Below are 25,479 nucleotides of genomic sequence, written 5' to 3'. Positions count from 1 at the left end.
CCTTGGTTAATGGCTTCTTAAAATAGGTAAGGGTTTTTTTTGTTTTTTTGTTTTTGTTTTTGTTTTTGTTTTTTTTAAGGCAAGGAAGATTTTATTTAAGACTACTGCAAAAGAGAAGAGAGATTAAACTCAATTCTATAGAAACAAAAGGTTGGAGAATTTTCAGTGCTGAGTGAAATCACAAAAAAGTATTAAAGGACAGGAAGGGAATATAATCCAGGCTTTTCCAAGAATCTCTTTATGGTGTTCTGGAAAGAATCATAAATTCTGACTTCATGCACAGCATTAAACAAAGACAAAGATTTTATAAGTGGTTAATAAAGTTCAGTGGAATCAACAGTCCTACCTATACATCGCAGGTTTCTAAGAAAGTCACCTCTCAAGATTAACTGTATAATTGGATGAGTTATCAATACATTCTTTAAGAGAAACTGGGTTGAGTCCATATCGTTCACCTTCACTGCCTGATGATAAGCTCTGTGGCTTGGATCTGATAGTGTGGATCTGGCATTAGGAACAACACCTGTGTGGCTCAGTCGGTTAAGTGTCTGACTCCTGATATTGTTTCAGGTCATGACCTTGTAGTCATGTGATCGAGCCTTGCATCTGGCTCATGCTGAGCACGGAGACCACTTAGGATTCTCTCTTACCCTCTGCCCCTTCCCTGATTGTTCATTCGTTCCCTCTCTCTCTCTCAAAATAAATAAATAAAATTAAAAAAAAAAAAAAGAAACAACTTCCAGAGGAAAAAATGATCCACTTAAAAAAAAAAAGAAGGGATCATTGATAATATTATGTTTCTCTAGAAACGCTTGTTGAAATCCTTGGTGCCTAGCTGAAGGCTAAGCCCCAGTCACCTAAACAAATCTATTTAAGCAAGAGATATATTAAAAGCATCTACAAAGCTTGTCAGTAATAACTCCATAATGTCAGGATGAAGACCCTTTAAAATTAAAATTCTAGAAAAAATAAAAAAATTGAGGACCATAATTTTATTCTACTGATAAATAAAATGTTTGCCATTTCTAAAATTTCGTATTTCAACTTAGTGACTAAAATATAGTAAGAGTTTTATTAAACTAGGAACTAGTGATTGATCTAGAATACTCCAAAGAATACATACACAGAGGTAGTATGCCAATAATTGTACCCGTTCTTACCAATTTTCACAAGATATCTAAATTTCTAAAGCTGGAATTTGGCAATATTCCTTCCTTAGCAAGAATTAAATCAATTTAATAGCATAGGGCAAATGTTTTAAATGGAGCTTGGCAGAATAAGCTATTCCATCAAATCAATGTCAGTTGTTTTTTGTTTATTTGTTTGTTTGTTTTCCCTTCTTCTTCCTCTTCTACACTGTGCCCAAAAGGAGGTTTATGGTTTGGTAAAAGTCCTGAACGGCAGAATAGAGAAGGAAAGACCGCCTCTCAAATAAAGAAGTACAGATCCATTATTAACAAAGTCAAGACATTTCCAGGAGAAAACATCCTAAGTAAAATGAATAAACAAAACAAAACAAAACAAAACACCCATTTGGTCATATTTAAGGGCTACCTTGTGAGTTCACTTAATAATATTCAATATTACTTTAGTGACATGTAATATACTTTTATATAGATCACAAGTGCTATCTAATACAAGAGGGTTCAATAACTGAAATGATTAAAAAATATAATGAGAAAAAATTCCTACCAAAGGAATAAAGTTTATGAGCTAATGTGGGCAGGATCACATTCAATGCAAGGCCTCTGGGAAAATCCTTCCTTAAGTATGCAAGGTATTCATTTGCTTCTATATTACTATCTTTCAGTAAAATACATGTCCCAACAAAACACATCCCAATAAGGGGAGTATTAGCAATATGAGAACCAACATAAAATAAATATTCATCCGAAGTTACCCACACACACACACACATCTGAAGATGGATATCATAATCTCTGCTTTGCTTGATTCCATCATGATAACCACACTCGGTAACTGTCCATCTTTATAATATAACATCAAAGAGATGTAAAGACATTGGAAGGCATCTTCAGGAATATCTGGTTCCCTCTGCCCATCTTCCCCTGCCCCCTCACCCTCACTCTACACTTTTAGCAGGAGAATGTAGTTTTGGAGAGAACATACTTGGCATTTGACATATCACATAACATTTACACAAGAGTTAACCATTTTTAGAACAAATTGTATTCCATATTTTTTCCTGGAAATTCAACCAACATAATCATTCATTTTAATACCCTTTGTTGTCCTGCAGATATTATAGTTTCCTCCCTTCCTTCCTTCCTTCCTTCCTTCCTTCCTTCCTTCCTTCCAGTTTGGACATTGCTCATTGACTCAAACTTTCTGCTTTGCATTTGGTGAGTGCAATGCCCCCTCCTAGGTAAGGAAGGAGAAATAGCTCTAAATAGCAGCTGTCAATGGAAGAATCATTGCACAACCAGGCTCTCAGTGTGACAACATTGGCAAGTGTCACTGTAAAGTGTCAATAGGAAGAGTAAATTGTTCCCAATCCTTTTCCCTAACCTGTTCCTTGTCATAGAGGATGCTTGAACAGAACCTTATTCTCTCTCTGTCACTATTATCAGTAGGGTAAAAGGGTTCACTTAATCATGGAAAGTAAAATCAGACTAGAACTAAATAAAAGCTATATGACTTTTCCCACGTTGGCATAAAACTAAAAAAAGCAGAACTGGTCATGAAGTCATAATTAAGCATTAGCATGGAAGCAGAAACATTATCTTATATTGTCACAAAAACACAGTATCAGATACAAGCAGCAAAAAAATGTTCCAGTCAAGCCCTGGTAGCCAGGAAATTCTTTTCAAAGGTGTTTCCTTTTTGGGCTTTCCCAATTTGTACTCAGTACAGGGACCTAACGTGAGGGTTTAAATATTCACTTTCAACAAATAAGTAAATAAATATCTCCTTTTTTTTGTATGTATATCATGTGATTGAAAACAGAATGCACATTTTCAACCCATCGTAAGTAGTTTGATAAACTGTGTCACAAAACTCATTCTATCATAACCTCTATAATATATGCAAAATTATAATATGTAATATGTAATAAATTATAATGTATGTATAATTAAAGTATGCAAAAGTACAAAAAAAATAAAACCAAATCAAGATCTCTGTATACCATATTGATAAGTGGCACATGAGGGAGCACTGGTATTTTTTAAGGGGCCTTTACAGTAAATATTCCATTCCCTGTATGCCTTTTCATTAAAAAAAAAAAAAATGCATACGCTCTCCCATTCACAAATGCACTCAACCCCACACAGATGTATAAAAAAAAGAACTTACACAATTTCGTCGTTCTGGAACTCGAGCTCTCCGCAAGTGTCCTCAAAGTCCTCCCCACCACCTCTGGCAGTCCCTTCGATGGTTTTATAGGGAACGATAACATTTCCTCGAGCTCCAGATGTTCTCAATACCTTCACCTCCATAATGCCAATGCTCTCGCTCACATGAGTCACAGGTTCCTCAAAAGTAAAGATGCCGGCATGGTCATCATCAAAGATAGTCACAGTGGCAGTGGAGGGAGAGCCAAGGCAAGCGAGTGTAGAAACATGATTGGCTTCCAGGATGCCATCTTCTGAGGCTTCGGAAGATACTTTAACATTGCTCAGATGCACAAGGAAATTTTCATCCTCCTCAAAGATATCGTCATCAATGATGCCAACTCTGATTTCCTTCTGGGTCTCACCAGGCTTAAAGACTACAGTTCCTTCAGTAAATTCATAATCAGACCCAGCATTGGCTGTGCCATCTTCTGTTCTGAAGTCAACAAACACAGTGTTGGTCAAATCACCACCTCTGCGGAGAATGGTCAGGGCTACAGTACCACAGTTCTCCAGACACTGGTATGTCCCTTGTTCAAAGAAGATCTTACTAACAGGGTCATTTTCAGCCACTTCAGTGTTGACCTCATGCATGCTGACTGCCTTCCTTGCCTGGTCAGCTGCATGCCTCTTTAAAATGTTGCCAGCTCCAGTCATCAGGCGAGTAGCTTGGATGCGGTAAAATGCTCGACTTTTTTGCTGCTGACTTAGGACTTGGTAGTTAGCTAATTCTATTAATTGCTCTATTTCTTTCTCCGGATGTTTCTGCTTGAGCTCCTTCAGAATCCTAGCCATTTCTCGCCTGGCCTCTTCATCATCTTGGTCCCTCTCGTCAACCTCCAGAACCAGGGCACCATCTAAGAAATTGTCAACGTGGGAATTGACCACTTTCCCATCCATTTCGATTTCAGTCTTGGAAGATGGCCTGTCTCCTTCATGTTCAATAATCATTCCCCTCTGCTTGCCAGCCCGATACCTCTTGTAGACATACTTGTAAAACAGAAGCCTCCTATCTGCTACCCAAGCGAACACAACACAGATGGGAAAGAAGAAGAAAGTAAGCAAACCTTCCCACACCTCCACGACCCCAGGAGAGATGACAGACAAAATAATGTAAAGCCAAGTATAGGCAAAGATGCTCCAGGCTGCTGTCACAAAGAACACACGCAAATGCTTAATCTTCCTCGTCTCTCCATCTGGGACCACGTAAACACAAAGCGCGATAATGATGAACATATTGAACGCAGCACTTCCCACGATGGTGCTGGGACCTAGGTCTCCCGCAGTGAAGTTATGGCCACACACTTCAATTACCGAAAGGAGAATCTCTGGAGCAGAAGATCCCAGGGCCATCAAGGTCAGGTTCGAAACGGTCTCATTCCAGATCCTCACAGTGGTCTTGGTAGTCTCTCCATTGGGTTTCTTTATGGTTATTTCTTTTTCTTGAGACGTGATGACTTCTATAGAAGACATGAACCGGTCGGCAATGATAGAGACTCCAAGAAACATGTAGACCATGGCCACGAAATACACGGTAGCTCTAGCAATTTTGTCTCCAAAGGAAGGGTCTTGGGGCTCCCAAATGGGTAAAATCACCCCCTTCTTACAGTAATATGAGCCGGTACACTCGCCAGTTTCATTGCCTTCTCCTTCCATTTCTGTGTCAGCACTTATAAGGTCCACATGGGAAAATAAGAGAGCCACGAAGGCTAACAGATGAAATCCCACTGAAAATGTAGGTGAGAGTCTTAATCGCAGCATGTTGTACAATGGTAGACTTCCAACTGTCCCAACCTACCAGTAAAAATAAGATGGAGGGAGGGTAGGGGGAAAAAAAAATCACACCATCAGAGCCAGATCCAAAGCATGACTAATTACTTACTTTTATTACTTTTACCAATGATTTGTTTATTTTTGGCTACCATAACATCCATGGTGAATCATTATTCAAAGTATCCATCATTGATTAAGCAATCCTTTGTAAAACTCACAACTCAATCTCTCTGTTTTTCTACATGAAGCCTCCATTCCCGGAGCAATGTATACAATTCACTTCCTGGAAGTGAAAAGTTGAATTATAGGTTTGCCTTGTTGAATACATAGTTAGGCATACTAGCAGCCAATAAGGGGCAGGGGCGGGGGAAGACTTCTGAAGCATTGAATAATTTTCTCCTTGTTGCTAATGCAGGTTTTCTTTTAAATTTTGGTTACTATAATCACCTTCCAGAAATGGTTTCATTGCCAAAATCACCTTATTAAGACTGCTGTTTTAATGTTCAGACTCTAAAAACTTTACCAACACAGGCCTCTCAATGACCTTAAATTCTGGAGCACACCTTACACTGCATTTTATGAAATCATGTCCTATGGCTCCAAGCTTACTTGGAAACACAGGGGTATCTTCAAGGTTTCCCACAAAGTCAATGGTGTTTGTACTTGAGAGGAAAAATATTCTTCTGTAATGCAGTATTTCTGCACATTAAGTATAGTTTTTAAAAACATATTTTGAGGACAGTACATTTCCTCCTAATTTTCAGCAAGCCCAGTTCCCCGGATACGTTAGCAGTTGGGCATCTGGTTCTTGAAGCACAGCTCTTCGAATCTGGGTACAGATCTCGCTTTAGAATCTGCAGGCTGTCCACAGCAGGAAAGGGAGATAACCAGGCCCGGGTCTAGTCGTGTGTTAAGGCTCTTGTCTGACAGGCTGTGAAATCAGCTTTCCCTAGCCATAAACTGTTCCTTCTCGGTGTTGATGTCATCCTTTTCCATGGTCATTCGAAAACATATATTGGTTCTGCACAGGGTTCAAGTGACCAAAAAATCCAGGAGCAATAATTCCATCTAAATTAGCTCATGTGGCAGAACAACAGTGACCACAAAATATATACATGATGAAGGGCTGTAAGTAATTAGGGATCTAGCAGCAGAGTCACTGAGCCACATAAAGCTTGGTAAACAAAGCAAAGTTGCGGACTGGAAAACCATGGCACTAACCTCACCCACCAGCTCAGGCAAAACTCCACTTGGACCATATATCACCTCTGCCTCTAAGGCTTGGTTAGGTGCTGACATAGAGGAAGGTCTGGTCCAAGTCAGGGTAACTCTGGTCTGGAAGGCCAGTTATGACATCAGATACAGTGTTGGTAAGAAGGGGTCCTGAGTCAGAACATCACCTTGTGGCCTGATAAAAACTTAAAAGTGGAGCTAGACTGGAGCTTTTCAGAGCCTGGGGCAGTCTAAGAGCCTCCCACACATTCATCTACATTCTCTGGCCCATGTTTGCTACTGATGGCATATAGTGGAAATTCGCCGTGGCCCAGGAGAAACCCCCTGGCCCGGCACATTCTGGCAGACCCTCAGAGAGCCCACCGTTGCCGAAAAGCCCCTTTTAGCTCATCGCTATTGGGAGATAAGCTTTGACATTTTCCCCAAACTAAAGACACAGCAGAGGGTCATGGTAGCAGAATTACATTCTACATAAAAGGCTGAAAAAAGAGAAAAAAGCATATTTTTAAAATATGCAAGATTCATGGTCCGTGATTCTACTTGTTCGGTCATTATAGGGCTTGGGTAGGTTGTGGGATCGCCACTTAAAACAGGGAGACATTGAAGCAACCTGCAAGAGTAGTGGGAGATCTAATTTAAATTCCCTTATGCAGCCATTTATTCCACAAATATTTATGAGTGCCACCTACTACATGTTTTAGAATGACCTGCGGGGCTCTCTCCTAGGTCCTAAGAATTCATCAATGAATTAAAAGCAAAAAAAAAAATACAAAGTCTCTGTCCTTGAAGACCTTATGTTCTATCAGGGAGGAAACAAATAAATAAATGTCAGATGCTAAAAAGTGCTGGAGAGGTGGGGGCAGAAAGCAATATAAGTAGGACAGGGAATCCATGTGTGTGAGAGCGTGTGTGAGTGTATATGTGAGTGTGTGTACATAGCATACATGATTTTATATTGGATCGTTAAGAAAGGCATCCCTGATGAGATAACATTGGAGCTAAGTCCTGAAGGAAGTAAGGGACCCAGCCCTGTGGATATCTACAGGAGGAGAATTCCAAGTAAGTGCCAAGACCCTGTTGGGACTTTTCTTTGCGTGATCTAGGAGCCATAGAGGAACCAGTGTGACAAGAGGGCATGAGCAAGGGGAACAGGGCTCAGAAGCTGGGGACATAGTGGGAATGTATCAGGAAAGGAATGGAGTCCACCTTAAAGCACTGGCTTTGATCGTGAAAGAGATGGAAATCATGGGGAGGTTCTGATCAGAAGCGTGAGATCAGCTGATTTTCCTATTACAAAGATCTTTCTGCTTGTTCCCTGAAGAATACAGTTATAGGGACAGGCAAGAAACAAGGAGACCAGGTTTTGCCTTTTATTTAAAAATCTGGGGGCACTTGAGTGGCTCAGTTGGTTAAGCTCCTGACCCTTGGTTTTGGCTCAGGTCATGATCTCACAGTTCATGAGTTCCAGCCCCACATCTGGATCTGCATAGATAGATAGATAGATAGATAGATAGATAGATAGATAAAACTTGAAAAAAACACCCTGAGTTATAAATGATCTGGCAGGTATAAAAAAGGATACAATCAAGATTTCTAGTTTAAAACCTTTGGACAATTTACAACTTAAAACGTCTTGGGAACCTGTGAAGATCAGAAAGGTTAAGTATTTGCTCACAGAGTGTAGTATGGAATGGAGAGAGGAAACCCAGAACGGAGATTCCAACCTGTGACTGTCTCCAGGACTGATATAATTCACCACTTGCTTCAAATCCCTGCCAAATCTCATCATTCCATTTTCACATTTCAGCCAAAATGAGCTTTCTAAAGTACAGCTCTGATTCTCTCACTCCCCTTAAAACTCTTCTTTGGTTGCCTATTGCCCTGAAAACAAAACCCAATCCCCTCAACAAGCTGTTCAGACCTTTTAGTATCTAGCCTCTGAGTTCTAGAATATGGAAATTCTTTCCATCCCCTGACCATGACCATGCGTTATTACCTCCAGCTCTTCGAAGACTGTGTGTTCTGTGCCCCCAACTATTTTCTTTCTTAGAAGTAAATGTCAAAACAGCACAACAGCAAATCATGGCCAATTGCCTGAGAGATTAACAGGAGGTTCTATTTACAAACACTACACCAGACTCTATGCTAAATTCTTTATATGTATTCTTATATCTAATACTTACAATAACGAGCATTGCTATTTTACACAACTCCTAGTGTTGCCATTTACATTACAGTCCATGAGAATAGCACTGCCTGGAGTTATGTAATGCTCAGTGCCCTTACAATCACCCTATGCAGTAGATATTATTAGCCCACTTTGGAGACGGGCTTCACTGAGGCACAGACAGGTTAAGTACTTGGTGCAAGTCATAAAGATAGTAAACTCCCAAACGAAGATTCAAACCCTGGTCTGTCTCTGAGACTGGTATCATTAACTGTTCCATAACAGCATCCCTGATAGTGTGTGAAGTAATCTTAGAGAGCTATTGGATCTGGACTTGGACTGGCCCATTGGAAAACCTCCTGGCTTCCATGAAGGGTTAGGAGGGCCTCAGTAGCAAAGCCCCATGGAAGGTTTCCAACAGCCTCACTTTGATCTTGTGGATTAGGGACTCAAACAGACAAACATTGAGAGCTGTGGTGTAATGTACAGGCTGGCATGTTCCTAGACACAATTGCCCTAAATTTGCTTGTTTTTTACCAATTACCTGGCCACCTCTTCCTGCACACACTCTCAGGGCAATCCCTTAGGTCAGCCAAAAAAAAAAAAAAAAAAAAAGTCCTGCCCAACCCACATCTCACAGCATGTTCTTAGCCAAAAGGGTACAGATGTCTAAGGGCGGATGCATCAGTAAAAATTCCTATCAGAGAAAAAGGAAGGGGGTTTCTGAGGTTAACTTCCAAACATCACAATTATCTTCAAAAGGTGGTAGTATTGTAATCTGTGAAATCAGTGGACACAAAACCCTGATACAGATTTTTGGCAATGGAGCGACTGGAAAGAACTCTCTGGACCTCAGTTTCTTTCTTTACTAAATTAATTACCAAATCCAAATGCTTTGGAGGATGTGGGGCAGATGTTATCTAAATAAGATTTCCTTCTTCATTCTTTTGTTTCAGGGTATTTCCTCTGTCATCAGATTCAAGCAGAACTACCTGACCCTTCCCCCGTCTCCTTAAATACCTATTTCCATAAAAATTAACCAGGGAATAGAGGCTGTTGATATGTCATTCTGTTGCCCAGCTTTCTTATATTCTGCCCTGGTCTACTGAACTCTGTAACAAGGGGGAGGCTATTTTTCACAGTGGTTTCAAATCAACTCTTACATCAAAGGCTGATTCTTGCTTAGGAATATCCATTACATCATCTAAATGAGCCTTCGGCACAAAGTCAAGAATACACAGATCGTCTTCTGCTCACTATTTATTTTAAAGGAAAACTAACAATGCCACATCTACAGATGTGAATGGCAGTGATGAAGGTTAGTGAAAAGGCCCAGACACCAGTGTTGAAGGTGGCGAGGTCATAGGAATGGAACATGCACCTGTAAGACAGATGTTTACCAAGACAGATTTCCTTGGTAAAGAGTGGGGAAGAGCCCCCCACTGCAGAGGCCTGAGGAATAATCAGTGTAAGGGGTTCCCTGTGGGGGTCTGTAGCCAGGTTTGACTACCAGAGAGGACCCGACTCAGAGAGAAGAAACACCTTTGGCACCCCCACCAGTCCAGTGCACAAGGCAGCCTAATCTCATTCTATTGACTGGCAGCTTGGGTTATTCAAAGGAACTCCTTGACTCCCTCATCAGGACCTAGAATTCCTTTCTATGTAATTCGTGCTGAGTGAATGCATCAAAGCTAAGCAATTAATCTGTTTCTAAGGCAACATTAAAGCAACCATACGTTTTTACCCACTATTGAGACAAGCACTTGCAAACACTTTTAGACAAAGGGATGATGCCAGAGGATGATCTTCCTTATCTAACTGGCCATCTAGGGTGCAAATTACTGTTCTGGCACCCAACCTCAGGCTAACAGACCATGACCACATGTTAGGAAGGATCTCTGTTTCCACAACAACTCTCCGCTATTATCTTTTTTTTTTTTTTCTCAAAGAGAATTTCCTCTTTGTTGTTTAATACTTTGGGACAGGTCCTCCAGAGTACAGGCAGTGAGAGGTCATAAAAAGGGCTCCCGCCCTCTGGCTGAACGTACTAGACTGCAGTCAGGATCCTGTCCCGTGTCAGAAAACACCCAGCTCATTCATCAAAGGAAGCAACTGGGGTAGTGGTCAGGCAATGTAACCAAAAAAATACAGATGAATTTAGGATTTAAAATAATGAAGAAGTTATTGGAAAGTCATGAGATATACTCCCTACTTTGTTTTCCTATGTAGGACTTATTACTCTTTATGTGCTAATATAATTTATTTAAGGGTTCTTTTTGTTGCCTTTCTCTCTCTGATAGATGTAAACTTTGTTACAGGTGAAGATGTTTGTCTCTTTTGTTCATCAACGGAGCCCCAGTTCCTGGAGCAGAATCTGGCACATGAAAGATACACAGCACCTGCTTATTGAGTGCATACAATAATTCTCAGAAAGTCATGTGCTGATTTCACCAAATCTCTGAAGGTGAATCAGAACCTGAGAGCTGGGACTAGGCATCTGATTTTAAAACTGTGCCCTGTGTGAAGTAGGTGCCCCTAAACTGAGTAGAGGCCGGTATCACACTGAAAAGCCAATGTCAGCATCAGGTGGAGGAGAGGAAAGGGGATTCAGGTTCACGGACAGAGAACCTCACCCTGGAAAAACTGACCTCCGGCATAAAAAGAGGAGCTGGGGCTTTGACAGTTTCCCCAGGTCCTGGAGGTGGGTCCTCCTGCGTGAGCTCTGGCTTGCTGATTTCTTTTGGAATGCCAAGTTCATCCTGATATTTTGAATATCCCCAACAAAGCCTATCTTCTCCTTGCAGTAAAATAAACAGATATCTGGTCAAACACCAACCAAAAATGACCTCCATCAGGGAGGTCCCATAAAAGGGAAAGCACATCAGCACATCAAGAGTATACATTTAAATATATTAACTCTACATACTGGCGTGGAAATAGGAATAAGAGAAAGAAAGCTGGACAAGAGTCTTTCAATAAAAAAGGGAACCTGCTCGGCTAATCTTGGACCAGGACTGTCCTCAGATTCATTCTGCCAGGGCCAAGGGCAGAGGAAGGCCCCCCGTGAGGGTATTTATGACAATAATGACTGCAACCATTGACTGAGCACTTGCTTTGTTCCAGAGGCTTTACTGACTGCTTTGGATTCACTGTCCCCGAGGTTTCTGACAACATCGCAAGGAGATACTATCCTTCTAATTTTACCAATGAGAAAAATAAATGGTTCATAAAAGTAAGCCGGTTGAAGTCATACAAACCTAAGTACAACTACTAGGAGTTTAATCCAGGCACTTTGCATTAATTACACCATCATGCTTTCCAAAATGGCAGCATGTTTTTGTTTCCACTTCCTGTGTGAACGATTCTGTTATTTGGTAAAAAAGAGCCCCCTGCTTTGGTGTTTCGTGCAAAATACCTTTCCATGCCACCCTCCTTTCCCCCTAAATAAATGTCTATCGTTTATACTATCTTATCAAGAGCTTTCATGGCCCTCTCTCCTGTCTCATGCCTCCTCACCCCCTGAGTAAGCATTTTATAAGCACTCCTATTCATCACATAGTGAGGGAAAGATGATCCATGTGGGGGATCATCAGCTAAAATCTGAGGTCTGAAATCACTCCAAAATCATGCAATAATCTCAAGGATTTTCCCTTTGGTCCGGAGAAAAGAAAATAGAGAAAGAAATCCTAGCAGGGAGCATGCAAAACTAAAATAAAAGATGGGTGGGGTAGGGAAAATGATACCAAATTTTAGCATGACATGTTAATACTTTGCTCTAGGAACAATAAGTCAATATTTTTTCAAGAATTTCAGTGCAGCTCACAAATTTGCTATCTTGGGGTCATGACTTTTTTTTTTTTTAATTTTTAAACAAGTAAGTAATCCAACAAAACAGGAAAACACATTCATTCATGGTTTTGTCTGCCAAGCTTCTCTTAGCCACTCACATACGCCAGATACTGTATTAAAAAGGATGAATTAGAGGGGTGCCTGGGTAGCTCAGTCAGTTGAGCGTCAGACTCTTGATTTCAGCTCAGGTCATGATCCCAGGGTCATAGGATCAAGCCCTGCATGGGGCTCCATGTTGAGTGTGGAGCCTGCTTAGGATTCTCTCTCTCTCTTATCTCTCTCTCTCTCTCTCTCTCTACTCCTCTCCAGCTCATCCACTCTCTCTATAAAATAAAATAAAATAAAATAAAATAAAATAAATAAGATAATATCCCCCAAGAAACTCATATTCTGGTGGGATATTATAAAAGCCAAAGTGTAGGTCCCCCTTCTGGAACAGAACTCTTTTGTTACTAGAGAATCACAGAAAAGGAGAGACTTTCCAGGCATTCAGACCGTGAGATCATGGATACACCTTGACACACTCAAAGTGGATCACCTCATTACCAAGTTAATGCACTTGAGCTCTTGGGTTAATACAACCAGGGTTCTAGAAACCTCAGACTTCCCAGCCTACATCTCTACAACCCAGGGTTTTTAAGCATAGTGAACTCCTCGAGGCAGGGCCTCGGAACACCTCATCTGTGCTCTGTGACTCTTTCAGGGGCCTCGTTATGGACAATAATAGCTATTTCAGGTAATAATTTGTTCGGCATCCACCCTGAAGAGAAAGAGAAGCCCTTCTTTGAGGTCTGACCTTACATACTGGGAACCAAAAATGAGGTCATATGCATGCGTTTATATCTAGGTCACCAAAAAAGATTTCCTACCTAAAAATATTTTCCACACGAGCTTGTTGACATTTCATCTTAAGAAATTTGGGTTTTCTGAGTGAAATACAGCCCTCGGTATATTTCTGGCTCTAGGCAGTGCACCAGTCATTTATTCATCAAGCACTTATTGAGTGGTGTCTATGTGCAAAGCACGAAACCAAACACTACAGGGATTACAAAGATGATTGTACCTGCACCTGATGAACTCACCATCTTCAAGCAACTCAAATAGTTAGTTACTCGAATTACCACGAATACTAAGAAGGATATGGAAGACTCCATAAAAGGAGAGGATCGAGGGGCACCTGGATGGCTCAGTCGGTTAAGCATCCGGCTTCGGCTCAGGCAGGTCATGATCTCACAGGTCATGGGTTCAAGCCCCACGTCGGGCTCTGCGCTGACAGCTCAGAGCCTGGAGCCTGCTTCAGATTCTGTGCCTCCCTCTCTCTCTCTGCCCCTCCCTTGCTCTTGCTCTGTCTCTCTCTGTCTCTCAAAAATGAATAAATGTAAAAAAATTTTTTTTTTAATTTTTTTTTAACATTTATTTTTTGAGACAGAGAGAGACAGAGCATGAACAGGGGAGGGTCAGAGAGAGAGAGGGAGACACAGAATCTGAAACAGGCTCCAGGCTCTGAGCTGTCAGCGCAGAGCCCGACGCGGGGCTTGAACTCACAGACCGTGAGATCATTACCTGAGCCGAAGTCAGACGTTTAACTGAGCCACCCAGGCGCCCCCCAAAAAATTTTTTTTAAAGGACAGGATTGGAAGGATGACAAAAGCATCCGATGTACAGTATCTCTGAAGAGGAAACCCAAATTCGAACTTTAATAAGCACCCCAGCTGATTTGATATGGGCAGTCTTGGCAACACCCCTCAGCGGCATTGGATTAAAGGGAAGAACTGGGTAGAGAGTAGAACTGGCATGGGGTATCTTCAGCAAACACAGACTGCAGAGCAGAGCACTTAGACAAAGTACTGGACAGAGACTAGTACTGAAAAACTACAATTAGTGTTTCTTGCAATAGCAGCAAGGTGTTGATGTGAAATAATACATCAGAAGGGCTTTTCTTCCCATAGATTGGCACTCCAGATGGCATCGAAATATGAAGCCCCTTGGTGAGTTGGAGGGTGGGGGGTCGGGAGGTAGGAGAGAAGACAGTGGAGGAGAATGGACGCTAACAGGAGATCACGGGGGCTCCCAAAAGAGATTAAAGCATTGGGAATCATTTATCCTACTTCATAATTTTGCCAAGGGTTAGTTCTGCCCTGTTGAAATAGAAACAGCTAAGGACTGCTGGGACATTACATCAACACATGACAAAGACTCAGGATAAATGGAAGAGTTTGGAGACTTTCCATCCAGGTTCCATGCACAATTCCTGAAAAGAGGAGACAATATGCAGAAACATAAATCCCAAACGTGAAGCTTTAGATGCTAAGGAAGGCTGTGCTCTTTAAATTATAGGGTCTTTGTGGGGCTTTTCACCACCCCCTTTGTTCACTTAAACTCAAGGCTAAATCTTTGTAGTCCCTTTGTGCATTCTAGTTGGCTCTTGGGACTGGGGATATTTAATACAGAATCCAATTTCAAGCTATGTGATAGGAACACCCGGAATGCCTTTTTTTTTTAAAAAATCTTTTTTAACAAGGAAAATGCTGGTTATGTGAGCAGAGGCTGGTGAATTTCATCAGCTTTTTCCCTGAGTCATTAAGCTTCATCTTCAAGTAGATTGCTTTACAGAAGATGGAACCCTATCAACTTGAAGTTTGTAAGTCTTTTAAATTTTTCTGCATAGTGTCAAATCACAGTCCTTGAAAGAATAAGATGTTCTTGAGAAACGCAGTAGTAGGAAGGGAAAAGAAATATTCTTTTAAAAAACTCAAGTTGATAGATGCTCGTGTAATGGTGACCCTTCGTCAATATTCTATGCTACCGTTTTCTAAAGTTTCTGACAATATACCTAATGTCATGGCTCTAAAACTACATGCACATGTATGTACAACAAATAGATTTTTTAAATGGAAGCAGGGTAGAAAGGAAGTAGCCAAATTCTAATATTTAGAGGAATAAATTGAGTAGTTTATGGGAAAACATGAAATTTTTACACAAATCCCTGAGCACAGTTTATGAAACATACAATTTCTCCACTAGATAAAGCATCTAGTGAATATGCCCTTTAAACCAATCCCATATACCTATATTTGAAGAAGTGTTTAAATATTGGCTGAAGTGTTATGGTTTTAATGTTATGTAACCATGCCAAGACGATTATGTTATGGTCTTTTTGTGATAGGCCAGGATTGGAGAGGAGCCAGTGGAAAAGAGTTGAGAAAAAAAGTCAGTGGAGGAAGAAATGCCAATCATTTAATCATTTAATTAGCAAGTGAAGATAGTAACTTACGCCTTTTAAGCAAGGATTATTTTCATCAGTATCAACGACTTACGAGAGACCATTCACTCACTCATTCAACAAACTCTGAATGTCTATTACCTGTCTGGAATGGGAGAGGCACTGAGGCTAAAATCATGAGGTAAACAGATACACTCTCTCTCCTCCTGGAATATATTATGTAGCTGGGAAGACAGATGACAGATGTTATTTTAAATTAGTTCAAAAAGAAACAATTGTTAACTCTGATAAATGTTGTAAAGGCAACACGCAGTCTTGCAACGGTAAGTCATAGAGGATCAGACCTGCTAGGGAAGGCTTTGCTGAAGAAATAACATGTGAGCTGAAAATTAAGATAGTCAGCAGGAACCTAGGCAAAAGATTGTTGGAGTACAAGGTCTTGGGTTAAACTTTTTGCAGTTCACCTTCTCTGGAATGGGGTTGGTTACTGACAGACCTACCTTCTTAGATATGCTGGGGGATGCTTTCACATTTAGAAAATACTGAAAGTGGCTTCTGCAATTTTTTTGAGACTTGCCCCTCTGAGGTCACGGTCATGTAATCACAATTAATTTCTTTCCATCGCTCTGCTAGGGACAATGAGGTAGACGGAAGGGTCATCAGTCTGGGGGCCAATGACTGCTGATCTCAAGGATCAGTCCTGTGGCCTTGGACAAGTCATTTTCCCCTTCTTGGCCTGATCTGTAAAACTGGGGAATTTTGCTAACAATATGAAGTTACAATATCCTAATCCCTCCCTTTGGTGTCCGTGGTCAACATTCACAACACAGCACATGTCTATCTTCCCAGGATTTCTGTTCCTGGTAATCAACTGAGCTACTAAATAAAAATTACCCAAACGTGCACAGTTTTCCCTTCTCATGCTTTTCCACCAGCCCTCCATGATCCATCTTAAATGTACAATCTCCCTTCATAAAACTGCTTTTATTGCTAGGAAATCCCCTGAAAGCCTAACTAATTTGCCTCTACTCCCTTTTCCCAACATGAAAACTCAGGCCATGGTAACTTAAAAGACCGTTCCAAAGCCACACATCTCAGACTTGCCAGAGTTAGGCTCTACCACGAGGTCTTGGATGCTAGGCTCTAGGCCACCTCTCTTTGCGCGATCCCAACCCCAAATGCTAGGATTCTTCTGACTCACTAATATTGCCTTTGGGTCTCTCACAATCTAGCTGTATGTCAGGAGTTGCCAAACTATGGCCATCAGGTCGAATGTAGCCTGTCACCTAATTTTATAAGGCTCATTTTGTTAACTTTTTTTACCTTCGTAAATAATTGGAACAATGAAAAAATGTTTTTTTGATGTGAAAATTAAATGATGTTCAAATTTCAGTGTCACTAAATAATGTTTTGTGGCACACAGCATGACCATTCATTTGTGTATCGTCAACGGCTGCTTTCCTGCTACAACAGCAGTGTTGACTAATTGTGACAACCCTATGGTCCACAGAGCCAAAAATGGTTACTATGTGGCCCCTTGGAAAACAGTTTTGTGACCGCTGGTGTATGTCATTCTGTGTGTCCTTATCTTCCTCCTTCCCATGGCGACCTCCCATAATTACCCTGTTCATATAAAAGCATACAGGCAGGGACAGAGCCTCACCATTCATCTCAAGGAATAAGAACAAATTCTTATTGAGCACCCACGTGCCAGAAACCAGTCCAAATGTTTCACAAGTATTAATGTATTATTCCTCACAGAAAAACCCACATGGCCTTTTACTATTATCATTCCCACTTAATAGATGAGGAAAATGAGGCAGAGGGAAGCAAACTGGCGTGATGCTAACTATCCTTTTTGCTGAATACACATCAATATTATGACTATCATGATATATCTCTTGACTTCAGAGAACTTTAGTCGGAGTACTCTAGGGCCCTTCATTTTATTAGTCAATACCCTCAGTCTAGAAGCAAAAGTCATAGTTCCCTTTCCACCTTGGGGAATCATTAATAGACATCCGGATACTCCTGAGGCCAGAAAACACAGATACATTTCTGGAGGCCTTCTATATTATCAGAGAAGAAAAGGAAGATGGGACTTTGTTGAAATGACCTCAGAGCCCTACTGAATTCAACTGTTTCCTACTTCACTCTGAAAAGTCATGTACTTTCCTATGGCCTTCATTTGCTTATTTGTTTCATTTGCTTATTTGATCTCTGCTGTTTCTTCCAGAGCTAGCTGTGGTTCAAAGCAGCAAGAGCACAGATAAGGAGCAGCTCTTCAAAGGGGCCACTGACAGGTGCATGGCCAGGAGAAGAGAGGCAGCAAGGAGTCTGGGGGAAAAAGAGCCAGCAACTCTGCCCAGTCCCAACTCACACATGTCAGCTCTAGGGAGCTCACATCCTCCAGCATTTGGCAGGTAGATTATTTTGGAAGAGCGACTTGGAACTTCTGAGAGACATTCGATATATGACTTAGCACCTCTCCAAACTCTATCCTTTTGCCCCTGCCCGATGCCACTCCCTCTGAGGACTCTGCCCCAGTCTACGCAGGAAGTTGAGGTCTGCGGGTAGGGTAAGCAGTCTGATTCTCTAAACTTGCTGTTAGGACTGGATGCTATACATCGAGCAGAGCAGAGCCACAGTGGGCCCTGGGCCTTATGTTTTAAGGAGAAGCAGAAGTGAGGAGGTGGACAAGTTCAAGAAGCTCAAGGGAGAAAGCACCAGAGCCATTCAGTGCCAAAGAAAGAAAGAAAAACCACCTGTAATGGCCCAGAAAGCCTGACCATCAAATTTCAGGGAGGAACAGATTGGCAGGTGGTCTGTCCCTTGTCTGACCTCTCGAACTGTTACAGCTTCTTTCCTTAAAGGTCATGCTGGAAATTCATCCTGAACTTCGGGTTTACTTGTAAAATACACGGATACAGTGGCCTATGCTATCATTTGTTCCAGATCCCCTGTTCCATGCCTGGTTCTGACTAGACACACAGCTGATTTCAAAAGCCTGGAAATGGCCCGAACATCGCCCCAGGGTTGTCCTTGCTATAAATTAGCGGGGACTGGTTTACAGGTTTCAAAAATAGCTAGGCTTGATTTATTTCAGAAGTCCTTTTCACTCTTTGAAAATGAACTAAAATGCCTCTTCTTCCATGAAGCCTTTTCCAATATTCTCTTCTTCCTTCCAACTCTATAGAATTTGCTCATTAGACAATCATAGCAATAGTTCTCACTTGGCCCAGCATTTAGGTGCCCTCGACCACAACATCCCTAAGAATAGAAAACATGGTACAAAGAGCAGGGCTCTTGAACAACGTCAAAAACTGGTACTGTCACCTAGTAGCTCTTGGGTAAGTTATGTAACTGAGCCAGGGTCTTATCTTTAAATTGGGAGAACGACGCTTTCTTGCAGGGCACTTATGAGCATTACGTGAGAAAACATACACAGGGTGCTTAGATTGGCCTTGGGCATGCAGTGGGCACTCAGCAAATGTCAAATGACTCCTCTTCATCATCTGCATTCTCCGAAAAGCCCAGTGCAATGCCTTGCATACACTGAGTGCTCAATAAATATCATGGTTGGGTTGGAGTAAATTGCTGAATCACCCTCGTCTGTCTGACTTTTCATCTCACGTTCGATTCAATGAAGAAATTATTCATTATTCTGACTTCACATGTAATGACATCTACAAAGTGATTATTTTTTCTGTCTTTTTAAAAATTAAGATGAATTCTAATACTTGAATTTATTTTTCTGTCTATATTATATATGCAAGAAACCATCTGTCTGAATTGGTATCGTATGTGCATTTTGTAGGTTATTGGTATGAATATTTTAAAATGACACATAGTAGAAACCATTTGAGATTTTAAGGATATCATTTCACACGGGGGGATACAATGTGCCCATTCTCAGAAGAATTTAAAAAGCTAAGTTTTCAAGAAAGGATCAAATTTTTGATATCTTTGCCTCTGTCTGGCTACTCTCTACTTCCTCTGAGGGCACGCAGGTCCCTCACACTTCCCCACCAGAAGGAGCCTCTGAGGGCACAAACTGGGCACCAACCCAATTTCAAACTACTTTCACTTCTGCTTCACCTTCCTGTGATCCAGGCCTTCAGGACTTTTCTGTCAGCTGATCTGATAAACCAATACAAGTTAACGAATACACAGACATCAATGGTTTATAAGAATTAACTGTAGCTCTTTCCTGGGTGATGTCCTTGCGTTTTATTAGGGATCTACTAGATAGAATTACTTAATTCAAATGAAGGTCCCATAGCGAGAATTTCTGATCTTATGTTTACAGATGGATAAACGCTTCAAACCCAAAGATGTTTTGCCCCCTCCAATCACTTTATAGGCGGCTGCCTACAATGTACTTGCCCTTGACCATCAACACATTTCCTTCTCTTGAGCTGCCAGTCAGGACTTTTCTCCTTCCATATGTCCTCCCCCCCTCCTGAAATGGGCTACAAAGTTTCAGGTAAAGAGAAAATGTGATTCTCTTGAACCTTTGTCTATCTCGTTACATACTACACTCTCCTGGCGGGGCGGATCAAAGGACGATCACAGATGTGGAAATAAAACACTTAGAGTTCAATAAGAGTTGTCAGCCAGGAGAGCCCACACAAAACACTTGAGGCAGCAAGGGCTGCAAGCAACCATCTTCCACGTTGAGTCAACACACTGGAAAAAGGCACCCAGTCTCCTCATTCGTATCCTGAACCGATCTCGATGAAAACGTGCCAGTGAGAGTAGCTCGCCCTAGAAGTCTCCAGTTCAGAAAATGGATTGTTTGATTTACAAACCTTACTGAGAGCCTAAATATTGATTAGTTTAAGCATGCAAAATATGTGTTCTATAAAATATATTTTGTGGGGTGTGTGTGTGTGTGTGTGTGTGTGTGTGTATGAGAGCCTGGGAAGGGAGGGAGGCAGGGAAAGAGAGAGATGGAGAGACACAGACACAGACACACAGGGAAAGAGGTATCTTTTGGAAGAGAAGGAAAGAAAACGGAAAATAATCTCACTGTATTTAATGAGGCCCCACCGGACTAGCTCTGAGTCCAAATCAAAATCTCAAAAGCTGACTGTGAAAGCTCACATTTCCGGAATCTACTCCATCCCAATGGGTCAGAAAGCATCTGACATGTACTTTCACTAAATCTCAAGTATGTCTCCAGGGGGTAGATTTCCCTTTGTTCAGAGAGAAAACTGGAAATGCCTAGTTCAGCAGCCCACTGTCTTGGTCAGCCACAGATATTACTGAGATTAGAACCCAAGTGATAGGCAGCTAACGGGGCCTTGAGGGATGGTAGTTGCGATTCTGAAATCTGGGGAAAGTCAGGGAGAATATTTGCCACAAGAGGGAGCAGGAGAATTTGATCAGATGGGAGACTATTTGGTAGAGGTTATGATGAGGGGTCTAACTATAAGGTATGGACAATACTGGAAGATGTTCTGGCAAGAGACATCTATCCCTTACAAGAAAAAAGGGCGGGGGGTGGGGGGGTCGAAAGGAGCAGGAAGAAGAGAGATTGCCACGTTTTGATCCCTAAATTCTCTGCAAATGTAAAGCAACAACTTAACAATTTTTGGTTAAAAGCAACATTCATTCACACTGCAAAAAATATAAAGCATGCAAGATATGTACTGTACCATCCTCTTTTACTCATGTGTTTCTTTTTCCAGATTTAATTTCTAATTCAACAGGGATCTTGTTTGTTTCCATGCTGGTGGGGCAGACAGCTTGCTTCTTAACCTCCAAGCTGTGCTCCCTCTACCTGAAGGCATCATGCAGAAAGGGCTCCTCTCACTGAATTGCAACATGAAAATCATATGGCAAAGTCCTAAAATGCACTTACTTTGGGAGAAACACATCCATGACCTAAATGGATGCTTTAACTTGCTTTAAAGCAGGAATGCAACTTCATTGGGTCTGCAGAGCTTTTATCCTCATTTATTTTTTTCAAAGAAACAGATTAAATACTGAGAGGGAAGAAGCCATGCGTTTACTTTGCAAGATAAATAAAAGTCTATTTTTGTCTGATAAAAAACATGTTAAATATAGCTTGCTAACAAAATACTGAAGCTCTCTTGGAATTTTTTTTTTCTGAAACATCATAAGCTTGAAAGAACAATTAATGTGATTCCTGCAACTAGTCCTGACTATACTTCATCTTCCTTTTGTAATTTTATTTGGAGTTCAAACACTGCTATTGCTATATCACCTCTCTTCCCCTTTATGGTCAACAAAATGGTTATCCAGCCCCTACTCTTAATCCAAAATGATCTAGCAGAAACCATTAAATAGTAATGATAGAAAGATAGATGTACAGACAAGTAAGTAAGTAGACGGATAGACATAGAGACCAACAGACAGATAGATATAAAGCACAGCCTTCATATTCTTTTAATTCATTACTCTCCTCTTCCAGCCCTGTTAAGCTTTCAAGACGGAGTAAATGAAGTCTGATTGTCGTGGATACTTACATCCTTTGCAACCCCTGCACAGCTCAACAGTCAATGATGGTCTACCTCTGTCCAGTTCTTTATCCCCACCCCCCCCCCCAGTAATTAACATTCCATATTTCGTACAAGACAACAGCTATTTTGGGGGGGGAAGGGAAGCAGGACTCATTTTTTTTAGTAGGCGGGAGAAATCTTAGCAAAATAGCACTTAGAATCAAATGGAATTCTTCAAGCAGGTGGAATTTGTAAAATGAAAACCACTCAAGAAAACACATCTTGCTTCTTGATGAAATAAGTGGGTCTTCCCCCACCTTCTCACTCACAAGGCCCCGAAGATGGAACTGGCTCTCCCTTCCTTCCTCCTTTCACACCAGCCTCAGCTCCCAATTAAGCAAGTTTAGCAAACCCATACCAGCGAAATCCAAGTAACACAGGATTTGAAAGAGGAACCTAAAGGCAATCACCCTTATTCTGGTTTCGTTTTCTGATCTGAAATGAATGAAACATCTAGACACATTTTCCTCCCTCCTTTCTGGACTTGCTGCAGGAGTAGCTCTGAGAGAGAAAGAGAAAACAGGCATGTGTGTGTGTGTGTGTGTGTGTGTGCGCGCGCGTGCGTGTGTGTGTGTGTGTGTGTGTGTGTGTGTGTGTTTTGTGGGGCGTGGGTGGGAGGTATACTTGCAGAATCCCCTCCTGGTTGCTCCCCATTTCCCTTAGGAAATCTTCACACAGATGCTGGATTGTGGGTGTTCAATTGCTCATATTTGGAGATACTCAAGCGATGCCTTTAACCAGATCTGATCAGAATCTCCACCTACTCCGCAGCTCCTCCATGATCTGGATGCCAGTACTGTCTTTACCACATCTGTCATTTTTTAAAAAGCTTCTTCCACTACACCTCCTACTGATATCCTTTTTTCTCTTTTTAGTCTTTACACCTCCAGCAGGACAAAGTTTGTATTGTTATAGTCACAACCACTAGTGGCTGACTAGCAGGAGAGATAAAGAGCGCCAGCCAGGGAGCCAGGCTAAGGGGGGGAGGGGGGGTGGCTAAACATACCCAGTGCAAAGCATGACTTTCTTTCCAGTGACTGCGGACACCATGCACTATTATAGCTCTCTTCAAAAAAAAAAAAAATTCTTTGTTAAATTTGATCACTCTGCTTTCAACCCAACCACTGCCACTTTGTCTGGAGAGGGAAATACAAATTGCCAGCCCCAGTCATTCATCAAATAGTCAACAGAATCCTGGGGGGGCGGAGGGGGGGGCGGTGGATTTTTAAAATCAAGGATGCACACATACTGTATTTTTAAAAGCATCGCCGGGGCAGATTCGGTTTCTTTAGCCGACCGTCCACCCATAAGACCTCCCTCTTCTTCATTAAGGAGGAGCCAAGAAGGATATCCTCATATCTCAGCACACAGACCATTTCCCCAAGAGCCAGCAAAGCTCCAGAGGCAGATAATGCAGCTGCAAAGTTCCCTTCGAATCTCGAGGGGGAAAGATGCCTGTGCGCGCCCAATCCCCACCGCACACCGCTGCACGGGGTCCAGAGACCGGGACCCTTCAGCCCACTCCCCGCTGCAATCCCCCCTTGCCTGTTCCGTCTGCCCTGGCCACAACTCCCTCCTCTCCGCAGTCCGTGGCGAAGGAACACCTAGAGCTTGCCGGAAAAGAGACTCGCGAGTGTGGCCTTGGGGGAAGACCCCAGGGATTACCAGGAGGAGGGATGACCTCGGAGCAGAGCCCGGTGGGTGGGGACGCCTGGATGCCCAGCAGCGCAGCATTCCGGGCGGACTTAGCTCTTCGCGCCCTGAAGCCTCCGAGCCCCGCGCCGCGCAGGGTGCAGCATCCCTCCCTAGCAGCCCTTTCTTCCTCAGGCAGCCGGCGCTGGCAGGCAGGCACACTCACGCCCAGACGCACCAGCCCGAGCAATTTCGCTCCCGGAGAAGCGCGGACACCCCAGAAAACGTGGAGGGGCACACGCACGCGCGCGCACACACACACACACACACACACACACACACACAATTTAGCAGCCGGTCCTGTGCCCAAGCGGAGCGAAGTGTAGCCTTAGGAGCACGAAATGGAAAAGAGTTGGCGGTAGCTGACCCCATCCCTTCGGCTGCCCATCCTAAGAGCCTACCTGGTTCGGGAGAGTGTGGCTCGATCCTTCCCCCGTTCCGCGGCGCTAGCAGGCAACGCGGCGCGCTCCCTCCTTTTAAATAGCTCCCGACCGGGAAGAGGTCGCTCCCATCTTCTGGGGGAAGCACAAAGCGGGCGGCGGCGGGCAGGCTCCCGTGCAGCGCCGGCGCGAGCGGGAGCGGCGGCTGCGGGCAGCCGGTGCGCGCGGGCGGGAGGCAGGCGCGGAGGCCGGGAGGCTGGGAGGGCCGGGGCCCGGGCGGCGCGCGCGCTCCCCCTCCCTCCCTCCCTCCCGCGCACACTCGCCCGCCCGCCGCCCGCAGCCTCGCACTCGCTCACACGCGCGCTCGGCCCCGCCGCGGCCCGCCGGGCCCCGGCGCCCTCGGGGACCGCCCGGGGGAAGAGCCGGCGGGTTGGTGCCGCCCCGGGCGGGCGGGGAGCCCTCCCGGCCTCCGCCGCCGCCAAGGTTTCTCGGTTTGGTCCCGGCCCTCGGCCCCGCAGTGCGTTCCGGCCGCGCGCTAGCGCTCTCTCGGGCACCTAGCCCATGGATTACACGCGCAGACGGGCGCTGCAACTTTTCTTTTCAACCTTCCTCGCCTCTCCCCGCACGGCAGAACCCTAACCCCGACTTGCCTGCCCATTTCTCACCTCTGAAATTGTTACTCCAGATGTATCTCTCTTCCTCCGCCTTCTATCCCTTGTGCTGAAGGAAGCTCTCGTTTAGCAAAGGGATGTGGGGTTGCATCAATGATTTTCTCTTACCCCCTCATTGTGTTTTTCCTACATGTAGACGTGCACAGCAGTACCGTGGCTAGAAGCTGCTGACACAAGCAGCTAAGGGCATGGGGGTGAGGGGAGAGGTGGTCCCCAGCCAAGATCTCTGAAGGATTCTCCGTGTGGCTGTTTCTCTCAAAGATTGCAGCTCACCTGGGAATGAAGACCAAGAAGCTGTTTAACGTGAAAGCCCTGCAGCTTTTCAACTACAGAGAGGAGTAAGAGCTGAGCGGTAAGGTTGAGTTGAGAAAAATCTAATGCAGCAATCGACGAACCATTCATTGGCCTTTCCAAGAGAAGCATTATCATTGCCAATACATCACTTCGCCATAATTAATAAAGGAGCATTGCACCAGGCCCTTGCTCTCTTGACAGCTCATTCATCCTTACAAATCCTTAATGACTTGGCAGGATGAAAGGCTAGACCCACTGTGGAGTTCACAAACCTGGCCCCACATCAGACACACCTGGGAAGCTTGTTAAAAATGCAG

The 25,479-nt window shown here is 43.1% G+C and overlaps 2 protein-coding genes across 12 annotated transcripts in view; one reads left to right on the top strand and one right to left on the bottom strand.

Moving 5' to 3' along the window:
* Nucleotides 1-25,479, bottom strand: part of SLC8A1 (solute carrier family 8 member A1) — a 383,276-nt gene that overhangs the window by 302,983 nt on the left and 54,814 nt on the right. For 9 of the 11 annotated variants that reach the window (XM_043604089.1, XM_043604093.1, XM_043604098.1 and 6 more), the window contains exon 2: nucleotides 3,316-5,147. In XM_043604089.1, the coding sequence (XP_043460024.1) occupies nucleotides 3,316-5,114 (1,799 nt within the window). In that variant the 5' untranslated portion in view covers nucleotides 5,115-5,147. Of the gene's footprint in view, nucleotides 1-3,315; nucleotides 5,148-24,218; nucleotides 24,465-24,862; nucleotides 25,142-25,479 lie in introns of those variants that run through there. The other 2 variants (XM_043604090.1, XM_043604092.1) reach the window with 2 other exon arrangements.
* LOC122467103 (translation initiation factor IF-2-like) lies at nucleotides 23,577-24,755 on the top strand. The gene is made up of 2 exons (XM_043553333.1): nucleotides 23,577-24,043; nucleotides 24,212-24,755. The coding sequence occupies exons 1-2, from the start codon at nucleotides 23,577-23,579 to the stop codon at nucleotides 24,753-24,755; spliced, it is 1,011 nt and encodes a 336-aa protein (XP_043409268.1).

This window comes from Prionailurus bengalensis, chromosome A3, assembly GCF_016509475.1.
Source record: "Prionailurus bengalensis isolate Pbe53 chromosome A3, Fcat_Pben_1.1_paternal_pri, whole genome shotgun sequence".
Classification (NCBI taxonomy): Eukaryota; Metazoa; Chordata; class Mammalia; order Carnivora; family Felidae; genus Prionailurus; species Prionailurus bengalensis.
Note: the sequence above shows the minus strand (reverse complement) of the source record. Positions and strands in the feature narration are given on the sequence as shown.